Source organism: Scomber japonicus, chromosome 2 (genome assembly GCF_027409825.1).
Source record: "Scomber japonicus isolate fScoJap1 chromosome 2, fScoJap1.pri, whole genome shotgun sequence".
In the NCBI taxonomy this organism is placed as follows: Eukaryota; Metazoa; Chordata; class Actinopteri; order Scombriformes; family Scombridae; genus Scomber; species Scomber japonicus.
The window spans coordinates 36,368,509-36,384,073 of record NC_070579.1 but is presented as its reverse complement, the minus strand read 5'-3'; the positions used below and the strand labels follow the sequence as shown (position 1 = coordinate 36,384,073).

General features: G+C 38.1%; 1 protein-coding gene across 1 annotated transcript in view; it reads left to right on the top strand.

Annotated features, from left to right (window-relative positions):
• Positions 1 to 15,565, top strand: part of LOC128368050 (VPS10 domain-containing receptor SorCS1) — a 172,502-nt gene that overhangs the window by 72,269 nt on the left and 84,668 nt on the right. Inside the window, exon 2 of the mRNA XM_053328783.1 lies at positions 5,502 to 5,569. Within this exon, the coding sequence (XP_053184758.1) occupies positions 5,502 to 5,569 (68 nt within the window). The remainder of the gene's footprint in view (positions 1 to 5,501; positions 5,570 to 15,565) is intronic.

Sequence of the window (15,565 nt, the reverse complement as noted above, 5' to 3'; positions counted from 1 at the left end):
GACCAGGCACCTTATAACAATCTGTAACTTGAACCCTTTTATACCCATCTGAGTTCATGAAGGTGAAGCTTATTCACCCTGACCCTTAAGGCCCATTTATGCTCAATGTTAAATACGGATCAGATACAGACGTAGCCTTCTGTCCATGCTCTGCGTTCATTTCTGCACGTTTCCATAAAGCTCATGGATACGGGCCAAACAGAGCAGTACCACAGGAAACCATGGGGGGGCAGTGTTGCTGTCACTGCCCGATACAAAGCTTTAGTGAGACACGAAGAAGAAATAACAATGGCAGAACTTTTTGAGGAAAGGTTGTGCGTGTTGGTTAGAAACTTTAAACATATCGTTTTTGTCTTTTATGCAAGAGGAACATTATCAATATCTCCTCCACAGTCACCATGTTTGTTTTTGAGTTTGTTGTTGTCATAAACTTTTGACTATGGGCTGCCCCCTGGTGGATGTATTGGTTAACATCCATGCCAATGTAAAGGACGCATGGAAGTCGTTTGAAAAGGATGGATACGTACGTTGAGTATAAATGGGCCTTTACACTTCTCACATATGACGGTCAATGATGGTCTTGAGTCCTGGAAGTTTTTCTAGAGTTGCAATTATTAACAATTATATAATACCTTTAAGCTATTGACTGAAATAAATCGATACCAAGTAGTATCGAAACGTTAATTGATACCTCAATCGATCCTTTTTGTACCCACAGCTAGAAAATATGACTATTTATATGGACTTGCTCACAGCCAATCACCGCAAGCATTCTTCAATTTAATGCAACATGTGATTGGCCTACTGCCACAACAGCTACAACCTGTCTGGTGACATTTTATGCAATTTAATGCTTCTATTCACATGATGGGTATCGAATTAAGCATTCAATTGGTATTGGTATCACTTTAAGGATACTTGGATTGGTACTGGTAGTGAAATAGTGATTCTGCAGATACCTAGTTAAATCCCATAGTGAATGGTTATATAACTTGATCAATGCTACAGTATATTATTAATATCTGAACAGATGAAAAAAATTCCCACAATCTTTATACTGTACATCTGGAATACCATCTCCACTCTTTTAGTTCATTTTCTATTAAAAAACCCCCACAGAGAATCTTGTAACTCACTATTATAACATGTGCCGGTGTTATAAAGCCCTCTCCATCCTCAGACTGTAACACATCACCACCAGCGACGTTCCGTCTCATCCTGAAGCTTTCTACGCTTTCCTGCACATCTTCAAACTGTCAGAAAGGAGCGCACCCGTCTCCCGAGCCCTGACGGAGGGGGAGGGAGGGAAGGAGACAGAGGGCCTCATCGTAGTATTTACAGTATGAGAAGCCCGCGAGGCCTAATTGGCATGGTCAGTGATGGAGCATATGCACTTTCCAGTGGGAGCCCATCTGACAGGGCCACTCGCTGATGACTGCCCACATAGTCTCCATATGCGGCAGACAGAAGGGCCTGTACGCACGCTGCCCTTCAACTAATGAAGCCAAGTCACCCGGTTTATGCCTCAGCTCTTTTTTCCTCTTTTTTATATTGAGGACTTAACTCAGAGTCTGGAGCCAGAGTGCTGCCTCACACACAAACACACACACACACACACACACACACACACACACACACACACAAACCATGAGGGGCAACAGAGTTTTAAAACTGCTCCCTTACCTTCACATTGACCCCTCCCCTACACACACACATCGCATAGCAGAGAGCGACACAAAGATGTTAAAAAACATAATTGCACCATTACCCTCACCTTCACCTCTTTGTCTCACACACACACACACACACACACACACACACACACACACACACACACACACACACACACACACACAAACAGCAGAAAGTTGTGTTGAGATGTGAAGAGAGACAGAATTAAGGAGAGGTAGCAGGGAGTGAGGGAATATACAGAGAAAGGGAGAAGCTGCGTGGTGCGAGTGTGAATTCAGCCTCCAGCTGGGCAGCTAAATGGACTTGTTCGGTCATTAGCATGCAAAGGTCTAGTCGGGACATTTAAGGTTATTCATTCCCCAGGCTAATTCTCCCCACGCCGAAAACAACCCGTCTCACTTCCTGAATCGCTCTTAATCAATGCCTTTTTTTTCTTCTCTCCTATTTTTTACAAGCTGTTGTTGTCGTTCCTGGTGGTTATTTTTCTACAACACATCCTCAACAACAAAAAAAACCCTCCTGCCTGCCAGCCACGGGTGTTGGGCCTTAGCGTGCCGCACATTTTTGTTTTTTTTAATGTGTTTTTTGAGTGCAGATGTTAGTGCATACTTAATAAGGCCGATCACACGAGCCCCAACCGCGCAATGTAATTTGGCTACCCAAGGTGCATCTGTTCTGCTTGTACTCACAGGAGCCTCACGCTGGTGGAAGTGTTTCGCAAAGTCACACGAGTCATACAGTGGCTCAGCTGCTGCTGGAGGAGGCATCAAAGCAGGCCGGGACAAAGGGAAACGATTGGATGTCGGCCCGCCCGGTGTAGCAAATGAGGTTGTTTGTTTTACTCGGTGCGCTGGGAGATGTCTGAGTGCATCGCCCACCTCTATGGGTCAATGGTTTAATTTTTAAAGAAGTTAAGATGTGAAAATAAACCAATGAATAACTTGCACACTTTCTTTTTTTGTGGACCCAGCATCAAATTTCTGCTTTTAATCCATTTTGAGAGAATATATTAGAGGATTATGGCAAAAATGTCTAAATGGTGTAACCATAAAAACTTGCTTAAAAACAGTAAATAGTCAATAAAACACCATATCAACTAGTTTGGCATGATCTTACATTATAACTTTTTATATTAAAAAAAGGTAATGGAATACAATTGTTGTAAATATTAAATAATTATTTGTGTAAGTAATTAATTGTATAAGTCCACTTAAATACACTGTAGGTGGATTGAATATTTATTTGAAATGACATAAAACCAACAAACATGCCAACACTTATTTGTCACAGACCCATACAGTATATACAGTATATACAGAAGTTTGCCTGATGGCAGCGAGTGTACGAGCAAAACATTAGGAATTGATGTTTCATCTCTTCTCAGCTGATCATTGTGTCAGAGGTCACCAGACCAATAATACACAGGAGTCATCAGATAATGGTTAAAGTCAAGAAGAAATAGCCCCCTGGATTTTTCACCCAGTGTTATCAAAATGAAACATAACTCATGAGCAAGAGATGAGTAAGGATGCTTCACAACTTCACAACAAAAATAAGACTACATTACAATGAAAGCGTTCCCTGTGAAGATTTTCTCGCCTCTCCCGCGTTTTATCCATTTTCAAATACACCTCTAGTCACAGAGTAAATAGATTGTGTAGTTTCCGTACTGCTTCACTTACTTTTTACGCTCAGAGCAAAATGTGATGTTTCTGCCTCTGTTTTTTCCCCCAAGACTTTGGCTGACCCATTTTACCCCCCCCCCTCCTCCCGCACACCTTGAGGGTGTTAATGAAATCAGGAGTATTTACAGTGGAGTGTTTAGAATCAGTCTGATATGATTAAGTAATGAGTTTTAGACAATTGTCGGGGGGGGGGGGGGGGGGGTATCACATTAAGCGATGTAATGTATAGTCATGTATTGGAGCTTTCAGGAGCTCACATCATCATTGTGGTGTGGGTGTAGATCCCTGGTGATGAAATGAATTAAGTTTCATTCTGCATTTCTAAACATTAACATCTCTTCTTACACAATGATTGGTGTCTCAAAAGTGAAACTAAACAAGGCAAAAGACAAAGTTACATAGTTATATTTTAATTGATGTTATGTAATTTCAGAGTATAAAGGAATATGAGGGATTTGGTTTTAATGTTTTAGATAACATGGAGTCTAAGGTATCTATAAAGTTAGGTTTTCCACACTCACCCACACCACAAATGTAAGTATTTATTCTCTCATCTATTCTCCTCTCACTGGTATTAAAGTGGGTGGTCCACTGTGGGGGGACAAAAAAAAGTTAAGCTCAGCAATCAGCAATTTTTGTAATTCTGATGACAGCTGTGTTCTGATCAAACCGCTCCCACACAGCTGTGATGTAGAACATTAGCTCTGGTTTCAAACCTAAACTGCTGCTTATGTAGTAAAGAGTTTAATCTTTCCTCGCACACTGAAATGTTTATTTTATTTTTTTTAACTGTATATTTGTTGAATATTTTGTTTTTTTGGGGCGAGATTTTTAAAGTTGCTCTCACGTACAGTGCCCTGCATCTTGTTTGAAGGTTAGCCTAGCTTAGCACAATCCCTCCATGCATTCGTAATCAAGCAGCAACTCGTCTCAAATGATCCCTTCCAGATATGTTTTAAGACATGTACAAAAATACTTAATTCACTATAAATGATTCACTATGCTTGGAATCACAATTTCTGATATGGGGTTTTCCTGAGAAAAAAACCTTAAAATATCTAATTACATTTTTTAAAAATCTACCAATGTTCCAATGGAACGCAGAATCTATGAATGTCCAAATGTTTTTGTTTAACTGCTGGATACAATATGTCTCCTACTTCACAGAAAATAATCTTATAATAATAAAATCATCTTTACTTATATATCACTTTTCAAACAAAAAAGCAATAAAACAGAACAGATGACATAAGAGTAGAGACAGCAAGAATAACTACTAAAACCAGAACAGTGCCAAACAGAATATTAAAGAGAGTATTACAAAAATCAAATAAGTTACATACAATCAATTTAAAAAATCCTTTATATAAAGTCCTTTTATAAACTGGTAAAAGAAAAAAAAATGTGCACACAGACAGAGTACTTGATTAGAAGATCTAACATCATGTACAGGCTCATAGAACAGAGGTCTGTTTCATATTCTGGGGCCATTTTCAAATGACTGTAGGCTTCAAGTTTCACACTTTCGTAGCAGACCACTGGTTGTGATGTCACAAATCATGCTGGTATCTCAGACGGATTATGGTGAGCTCAGAGAAACTTTCCACTTAAAGCAGATGAATGTGAAAACATCCCTCTAGTGTCAGACTCTGCATATCCATCATTCTGTACAGTGGAGCAGTGAAGGGACTCTGAAAAGCTTAAACTTTGACAGGCTGCCTGAACAGTGATTTACAAATTTAAAGTACAGCATACGGTCTATAATTCACAGTCTTTAAATCATAATTAATGGACTAATGAAAACCACATGAACCTTTTAGAAGGAGACCCATTCTGAAAGAAAAGGGTCTAGTCAGATGGAATCTAAATAGACACTTGCAAGAACACCCAATCCAAAATCAGGTTGAACCAAACAGTGAACAGAAAGAGAACTGTGTGGTTAAAAAAAATGTGATGTAATAAGTTGGATACAGCTCAACAGGGGTCCCCAGTTGGGTATCGGTTACTAACACCAACGCTGTTTGTTTCCCTTTCCATCAATTTTGTATTGACACTGTTTAACTTGTTCACCAGGCACTTGATCAATAGTGTGTATTGATTGCAGTGCTTTGTCTTGTTCTGCAGGTGATTCTGATGCTGACCAAACTATTCGACTTCAACCTCAACAGTGTGACTGAGAGTTCATTATGGAGGTAAGCTTACTGCTACATGATCTCATGACATTTCCAGAAAGCCTCCGGCAGCTATGAGTTTGACAACAAATTGATCTGAGACACTAGTGGACTCAGTTCTATATATTTCTCATGTTTTTTAATCCTCTGGTTTAAAATGCTCCCGGCGCTGGCTTTTAGGAGTAAAGAATCTCAAAACTCACATGGATGTCATAATAAGAATTAATGAAACATTCAATGCTTGAAGAAAGAGGCGAGAGTCAAAGAGAGATCTCTCAAATGACGCGTTTGGATAGACAACGTTGGCCTCAATCGTTTTTTTATGTCTGTAGGCACCAGATATCCCTCACATGAAAGTCACTTATCAACGCCACTGGAGCAGGCAGTGTTATCCAGTAAATTACCTTGACCAGCCTTGAACACGGCGCAGCCTTGCTTGGAGCGGCAGACTCGTTTCTGACTCGATTCTGATGTAATTTCGGTAGATGCCTTTTAGGAAGGAATGTGGTCACATTAATGTCTCATAGAAAGAAACACATAACCAAAGAAGATCTGCTAAAGTAATTATGAATATGTAATGTATTTTACATCATTATTGTTGTCCATGAAATATATTACCAAAGATATGAACACGCCTCTAGGAAAAGGTTCTTGACCTGTGAGGAAGTAAATAAATAAAGGTCAACTACATGACACCAATTTTAAAGAAGACAGTTTCAAGGACCAATGAGCCTCCTGGTGTTTATGTTCTCTACATTTTTTAATTGAAACAAACTAGCGGAAATACCATTTGATGCTTTATGACACTAATTTCTGCAAATGACATGTAATAAATGGCCATAGTCTGTAGTTTAAGTGAGACAAATGGCTGGTTCCTGATAGATTTTTCGTTGCAGTATCGTCGCAGTTGGCACGATTAGATGTTGCCACTGAATGACATCTTTTTGTACTTTAAACACCACTGAAGCTGTTTGAACGCTTAACATTTGAAGCTCTGTGATCTTTTGAATGGAGTTTAGAAATGGTAAAGGCTGAAGTCTAAAGTTGTTATGTAGATGAGAAAATCTGTATAAAAGCAGAAAAACTGCAAGAACAAGACTATACAGAAGATAGTAGATGTGTACAATCATTCACAATACAGATGATGGATAAACTCCATTTGATGCAATGGTACAGCCATAAAACATGGCATCCTGGGTTTGAGTGTTCCTCTTGGTATAATCATCATGTAGCTTAAATGAAGTGTTGAAAGAGGCTGATACTCACACAGGATGTGATACAGTGACTGTCACTGTGGAAACTTTTGCTTTTGATCAAGAGTTCTCAAAGTTAATACAGGTCGTCCCTTGGTGTTTATACTATATGTTGCTTCAGATCGATGGCATTAACATCCACTTAAGTGCAAGTGGCTGTCAGGCTATCTAGACTAATTAAGTAATCTAAGGGTGATGGAATATTAAATTTGTCAGAAAGGTGCACCCGTAAACTAAGGTTTATTTATATCAGTTTAATTTTCTAAACTTCTACATTTAAGTTTGAGCCTTTAGACTCCTTTAAAAGTGTTTTCATTTATTTCCCTACTTGTAAGCTTGATTTTCCAAGCTTTAAGAAGAGGAAAAGACAGAAACTCATGTATTTGTGTTTGTTTTTGTATTGATGGTTTGAAAGGAAAACCTTCCCCTTCTTTCCAGCAGAGTTCAAATAAATCACAAATGAAACATCAACTTAGCCTAAAACGTACCTGCATAGGTGTTTTCAATGATACCACTTGATTAAGACTCAACCCTGATTCAAGTGTTTATAATATGGAAGGATCTTAACCTGGACTGACTCTCTGACAGCTCTAACAGTACCAGGAACTTGACAAACCCACCAGACCAAATTTCACAAATCCTCTTAACTCCATATTAAGTGGTATCATACTTATTGAGAGACCACACAAATACCCTGCTGCTGAGTTTTTGTCCTTGACTTTAATGATCACTGTCCCGTCAAATGTGTCAGAGACTCCACAATCCCTAAATTGCAATCTCAAATTATCACCACAAGAAAGGATAAGCATTTTAATCTTCATGATTTTATTTTATTACTGACAGTCATGCCACAACATATAATTATAAACAGGTAGAGTCCTTGGTTGTCAACACAACTCTCCAATGCTATCCACAACAGAGATAAAGCCTGGTCCAAGGCTAGATCCAGCAGCACCCCTGAGGACTGGTAAACCTTTATTCAACAAAGAAATATCTGCAACAGTATGATTATCAAATTATTATCAGGCTAAATCAAAATGCAGGTGTAGCAGACACAGATTTTTGTTTTACACAATATGCAAATTAAGTAAATCATTTTAAAAATACATTTTGCTATGTGCTGTTGTTTCTTACAGTACTTTATTCTAACATTCAGACTAATTAATACCACACTGAGGTCATTGCATCATTGCTTGGTATCAAATTAAGACACAAATAAAATTAAAACTTGAGAAAGTTTAGTAAAATGTATTAAAGTATAAACTCACATTGAAGAAAACAACCATATGCAGTTAAAGCTAAAATCTTGATTAAAAGATAATCACTTGTCTCTGTATAATAGATGGATTAAACTGTACATTTACCTCTCTCATGCGTCATAGATGTGCCTCCACATTTTCAGAGTTTTGTGTTTTATGGTGATTTGGGAGAAAGTATGGGGAAGTATGTGAAGCTAAAGTGACAAATAACAGTGAGTCAGTCAAAATGTTTTTGGATTTGTTGCCTCTTGCTGCCTTACCTGCCACACTGAATACAGTGGCTTCATTTATTTTACCTACTATGATAATAAAACCATCTGCAACACCCACACTAATATTGCATCAAATCGTTTGCAAAGGCAATCAAGACACTTTTGGATGATTTTGGAACGAGTATGTCATTTTAGTCAGTTTATCTCAAACCATGAAAAAGAACCTTTCAGTGAACTACTCTTTGGGATTTTTTTTATTTTTGATAGCAATCTTGACAGGTTTACTTGAAGTTTGATGAATATAGAGCTGTGTCTAATTGAGGATGATATTTCAAGATTCTCTCCTCCATTGCCCTTCATGGAGGAAAAAAGGCAGCAGGGTTCATACAGCAAACAGTTCACGGTCCTCCACAGAGGCTGCTGCAAGGCTTAAGCTCCCACCCACAGATATGGTAAATGTACCATTATATGACTGCACTTACCTCATAGCGGCCCCACTGAGGCTATTGCTCTGTGTCAGTGGTGATGGTACAACATTCCCTCCATAATGGTGTATCTACGACTGACGCTTCAATCACGTCATTGTTAATCGGATGCCTTGAGGAAGCAGAGCTTCTACTAATGGCTGGATGATTAAAGGTACATGTTGATAAGCAGACAGAATGACAGAAAGACAGAGGAGTGAGCAGATGATGCACATTTTGAGAGAGTGAGGAGGATAATGACAGTTTAGAACATTAATGGGCAATTTACAGATGGGAAGACAGAGTCGCAAAAGCAACAGATAGCTGCTGCATTTAGGGTTGTCAATTGTTCCAGAAATCCAACACACCTCAGGGAGAGTTTGAAGCTTAAACTGGGCATCTCACTTCTGTCATGAACCTAAATAACAGCATGAGGTAACAGCTTGAAACTTTTCTACCTAGAAATCAGGTGACATGATGTGAGCTTGCACAAGTCTGTCAAGCTGTCTGTCATTGTTTTATGCTAAATTACATATGAGGTGAAAGACACACTGGTAAACATTTGGTATAACAAGGTAAGTTTTCTCTCCTGTTACAGGCTTATAGTTGCTCATGTTCATGGTCTGCAAGGACCTAGAAGTAAAACCTGAAGCAGGTCCATATCCAAATCTTTAAAACCTAAACCAGCCGAACATAATTGATCAACTGTCAAGTCTGACAAATAATAAGTTATAAGAAATTAAACTAGTTTTGTCAAACCATACAAAACAGTAACCAGCAAACAATAATTAGATATTTTCAGCAAAACATACATGTAGATTTTCATGGAGATTGGTTCAGGCATGGCAGTTTAGTTGTGATTGGATAATTGAATTATTGTGGTTGTGGACTGTGGAAATTATGAATGAACTCTGAAAGTGGGCGATGATGTAATTCTGATACTGGTCTATACACTCTGACTCAGAGTATAGAGTTGCTTTATTTCCTTCATCGCTGACCATTAGCTCTCCAAGCGATTGCAAAGCTTTACGCAACAAAATTGCACAAACATGTCAGGCCCAGACTAAGTATAGTAGGTTTGGTAGTAGAAATCCAAAGAAGTCCAGACTGAAATTTGATCAAATTGTAGACGGTCAAGCTATTGCACACAGTGTCAAAGGGAAGTAAGCACAAATAAATGCGAATTTTCTCATTTGAGGTGAGGACACAGGTAGAAACCACAAAATCAAACTGAAAAAGTCACACTGATCTTGAAACCGTATAAATGTGCATTATAAACATAAGGAGAACACAAGAAAAGGCAAAAAATAAGTGGATTTCCGTGTGACACCTGTATACCTTTTTAGCTAGCTGATAGCTAACTACAAACAACTAACTAAATAAACAGGAACTGTAGAATCATTGGTTAATATTTCACTCATAGGCAAAACTTTGACACAATGAATATTCACTACCCATTATAGGCATACCAAAATAGTCTTGAGAAATTTGAAAAAGTTTGGCTTAATTTGTCTGTGTGTGTAATGGATGGATTACTGTCAGAGTTCCAGGGATATAAAAACTTTGTGAATGGTTATTTGGGTGGTGGGAAACAAAAGTTAATATTCTTAGTGATGCAAATAATGACAGTTTTTGGCACCACTATTCCCATTATGTTTTGGGAGATGTGAAAATGCAAATGGATGTTGGCATAGAGTCCATGAGTAAGCTGAGTCCACTTTGTTTTCTTGTTAAACTTTTTATTTATTTAACAGCATTAATATCAGAATTAGAAATACAGAAAATTACAAGGACAAATAACGTATCAGATTATATAAAGTATAGATATAAAGTATACAGCCCATTTTTGCCAGTGTTGATCCAGGGTCCCTGCTCAGTTCTAAGATAGTGAATTTATCTGTCCATGGAGTTTTTCCTCTACAATGTCCAGCCTCTATCGTGGGCTTGGAGGGCTCCTTGTGATGGAGCCTTTTTACCCACCAGTATCAGGATTTTGAAGAGATTGATGTCCTTTTGAATTATGTCACCTGGTATCAGACCCAGGTTTACTATCCGGGGGTCCCTGGGTACTTTGTAGCATAAAATCTTCTCAGGAATCTGAGTAACCTAATCCCAGAATGCTTGTAACTTCAAACATGACCAGAAAACATGTGGGTGATTGGCATTCATTTGCCCACATTGTATCAAACATTGCTCCAGTTTACCTCATTCATTCATTCATTCATTCATTTGCCATACTGCTTACCCTTTAGAGGGTCATGGAGGGGCTGGAGCCAATCCCTGCTGTCATTGGGCAAGAGGCAGGCTATACCCTGGATAAGTCGCCAGTCCATCACAATACTGTATTCCTTATTTTCAACATGGGGTTTGATAAAGAAGGAGATTAAGTTCTTCCATCCGAATTCCCTCCATCCTTTAGAACTAGCAGAAGTATTTTGTGTAGAGTAGAGTCCACCTAAAGCATAAAGTTGAAAATATAGTTGTTTTCAAATCTTTTGGCAGATCTGCACTGTGAGCAGGGTTGTACATATTACAATCACCTGAATTAGATTATGCAGAAAAAGTCTAAAATTGAGAGACAAGATCAAAAGTTATAATGAGAAATGTGTCACTTTTTGTACAGAACTGTGCATACAGGCATATATACCTTACATATATAAGTGCAGAATCTACCCAGTAACACATCTATCAATAACAGCAGGATGCCTTACTCTGTTGCGATCTTCAGCTTTATTTTTTAAAACATACTCTTGTCTAGTGCAGCTTTAAGAATGGGACTTTGCCCTGAAGGGCAGCAATATGATGGAAGGGAATTGCAGCTTTGGAGGGAGGGAGGGAGGAAGGGAATGAGGGAATGGTATGAGTTGGACTGCTACTCAGAAGATATACAGTCTGAGCGTGCTGAGGGTTTCATAAATTCATCCCGGGAACACTCGGCTCAGCTGCCATTTGTCCAGTGTCTCAAGCAGAGCTGTTGCTGCTTTTTTTCTTTTTTTCATGTGCTAATGCAGAAAGTAACCTAATGTTAACTATCCCAAAATGCACGCAGCTCTCATCCTCCAAGCCATGATTAATCAAATCCCCGTGGAGCATGTAAATGCTGCATGGTAGCTGTCTATCAATGTATAGACTCCGGAAATTATAATTGAAACTCTATCTAATAAGCCTTTTACTTAGTGACCGCAGACATAATTCTTATCTATTTCAGAGAAGTGAAAAGTCCAGAGAATGTAAATCAAGGAGGTTTTATGCTTTCGGTAGAGTGTGTGCATGAGAGAGAGAGAAAGAGAGCGAGAGAGAGAGAACAGAAGAATAAGAAAGAGTGTGTTTTCAGATGTAACAGGGAATAGCTCAATCATCCTGCTTGCATACCCAGAATCCATTTTCCTCAGTGAGCCATATTACTGTAAGAGGGCTGATATCAGTCTTGTGTGCTCGGACAATGTTTCATTAACTCTCCCTCCCGCCCTTTGCTTAATCCTACATGTGGGCCTACTGCCCCCTCCGAGGCCACAACCTTACAATGGATGAAATCACAGCGAGATGGTCAGAGGCGCATTTCACAGCCATACATACCCACTGAATAGCTTTTAAACAATCACTAGACAAAGCGGACAGCTTTCACTCTGAGTAAATCGTCCTTGAGAAACTATCACTTTCCATTTAATGCGGCTTTCATCTTCCTGGGATCTGGTGATGCTGGGCTTTTTTATTGGTCTATACTGAAAATTGCCGTCACACTAAAAATAAGTCATTGACCTCTAAATCAAGAGAATCTGTGACAGGTGCAGATCAATAGTCCAATGATGTCATCGTCACGTGGAACAGGGTGTTGATGGTTTTGCTTTTGATGGATGCTACCGGACTGATTCAGGAGGAGTTAACCCAGTGCTGGTGTGTTTGCTCACCATGGAAACAAGCCTGTAATATATCTCAAAGGACTAATAAATGAGACAAATTTGCCAGTGTGCCATGAATATTTCTGTATTTTCATGGGTGTTTGTGAGCTTCAAGCATGAAGCGCTGTGAACACTTCAAACGAGGCCTTCGGTCTGGATTTAACAGCTACATGGAAAGAAGGTGGGGGAAATAAACATCAGTCAATGTCAAATGATTGCTTTATTTGAAGTCGCACAAGGCATCGTCTTTTGCTGCATTTTTAAAGATTTGCATGCTTCGGGCTTTTTCCTCTACCTTCATGCGAAATTGGAATAACTCCTTGATTGAGCCTCGGGCCTCTCAAAATAAATTAGACCTGACAGCCCCAGATAGGTTGTTAAAACTTTGAGAGATGGTCTGAAATGCTTAATTTCAACCAAACACAAATTTCGCTTAAACGTCTTTGACCAACATTTGAATATATCAGCTCTCAATCAAAACTGGTCTCGACTGAACTGTTCAAAGCTGGCGATATGACTCTTTTCTATGCAAATGAAGTTTAAGAAATTATGAAGTGCCTCTGCCTGGTAGTCATGTTTGACAAAACAACCACTCCAGTTACAAGATCAATGTAATGTGTATAACCCAGATGGTGGCATGAAGTAGACCCTGATATATGACTGAATATAGAGTCATGTTAATATACACATGGGCAGATCTACCATATGGGTAATCTGGGTAAGTGCCCAGAGACCCTCAAGCAGAAAGAAAATACAACACAAGGATGGACCCATTCTCTTTAAGTTGATCATTATTGTCTCTGTCTGAAACCTAGCATGTCCAGAATGAAATATGGAGTCCAATCAGAATAAAATAAAAATGGTTTCCAAGAAAGTTGCTCTCATGCTCTGTGGTTACGTTGTATGAACTAGTGAACTAGTGAACTAGTGGAAAATAGACAGCACCATTGGTAACCAAGAGCCCAGCAGGGGCCAAAATAAAGAAAAAACTAAAGGAAAAGGAAGAGAAAGAAGCAAACACAATAAAAAATGCCCCTCAAATAACTAGCTTTTTCAAAAAGGCTAAAAATGAAGAAGACGAGGTTGGATGATAAATTAATTTTGGGTTTGGAGGGCTTCAGTGCCCAGGGGTATTAACCAGCCTTGAATATAGAGCTAAAAATGAATGATGAAAGCTGCAAAGTGTTTACCTTGTGTGCTGAGATAGAAGGAGAGAGGCATATGATAAAGAAATAAAGAGAAAGGTGACACAATGCCTGCTGAGAATTTATTCCTTATCCACACAAGATTGAAATTCACTTCTTCTGTTCTATTTTTAAGGTAACATTACATGCTTGAGCTGATCCTTTACATTGCTATGGAACAAAGGTATAAAGTTTCCTGTAACCTAACTTTGAAACACATCATCTACATCAAATTGAACACAAAAACCTTTGTTTCTGCATGAAAGACCCCTTCATTTCCAGGTACTTGAGCTAGTTACTGCGTGCAGGTTAATGAGTAATTATTGCCAGTATTTGTCATGCAACAGCTGCTTTGAGTCTTTATGACAGGCCTCTGCTTCAGCTAATTGAAGCCCTGCAGCTATCTAAAGGCAGTAGATCAAATATGAGAGTTGTATCTGTAGACTCTAATTTTAAAATCTACATTTATACTAAATGATTCATAATTTAATCAATGGACAATCAACCAAGACTACTGCAAAGTAACCACACAGATGTCCGGCTCATTTTAACTGTATTTTATCAGGATGCACAATGTAAACCATTGGCTGTTGGAAATGGTGACATCCTAGAAATACATTAGACATGGTCCTCTTTCCAACCTGTTGGGCCAAACTACATGCAAATCTTTATTTCATAATGTGTAATGTATGTGGATTATACACACTTTTAAAAATGTATATTACTTCATCAATCAGATGACATGAAATACATTCTCGGGACAAAAATATCTAGTTATTCAAACATTACACTCGTGTTATTGTCGAACATCTCTCTCTAAAACTTCAGGCATTATTGTGTTCTGCTTTCTACCAGACTTTACAACCTGTCTCTGTATATCTTTGTACACTACAGCATTAAACTTTCTCATAGAACTAACAGGCTGAGCCAAAAATAAGCAACATGGCATCAGACCTGAAGAACTACCGAGTATTTGATTTTTTTCTTGTGTGCCTTAAATTAGTCCTGTACTCATCTTGCAATTCATATCTCAGCAAGTGAAAAATAATGCACAGTAGAATAGTGCCACATTGTAGAAAGCACTGTGTAGAATTTACAAGAATTTCAAATAATTTTCAATATAATGTTCTCACTTTACTTAAAAACTAATTTCAGGGGAATACACCAATGTAAAATAAATACAAAATGTTAAAAAAGGGAAAAAAATAATTTGGTATAATTAACATGTTATTTACCAAAAAATATGGATATTTTTGCACATTTGCACGATGTTTACTCTTCAATAAACTTTATTGTCCGATTCATTAACACTATCTCTATTAAACACAGAAAATGTTTAACTGTTAAAAAGTATTAATTCAGTGTTATTAACACTAACATACTTTTGTGCATTTGCAGTTTTACTTGATTCTTCAATAAACTGTACTGTCTGATTCATTAACATCTCTATAAATCACATACAGAAAGTGTTAAAATGTAAAAACACAAAAAACTAAAAGGTGTTAATTTTGTGTTATCAAAACATAATTTACCAAAACAATTGGGTTTACATTTGTTTTTTATAATTTACATTTGTACAATTTTGTTTGATTCTTCAATAAACTGTACTGTCTGATTCATTAACACTATATTGTATACATACAAAAAGTGTTTAAATGCAAAAAAGTGTTAAATTGATGTAATTAGCACATCATTTAGCAAAAACACTTGGCTTTATGGTCTTCTATATTGTTGCGCATTTGCACA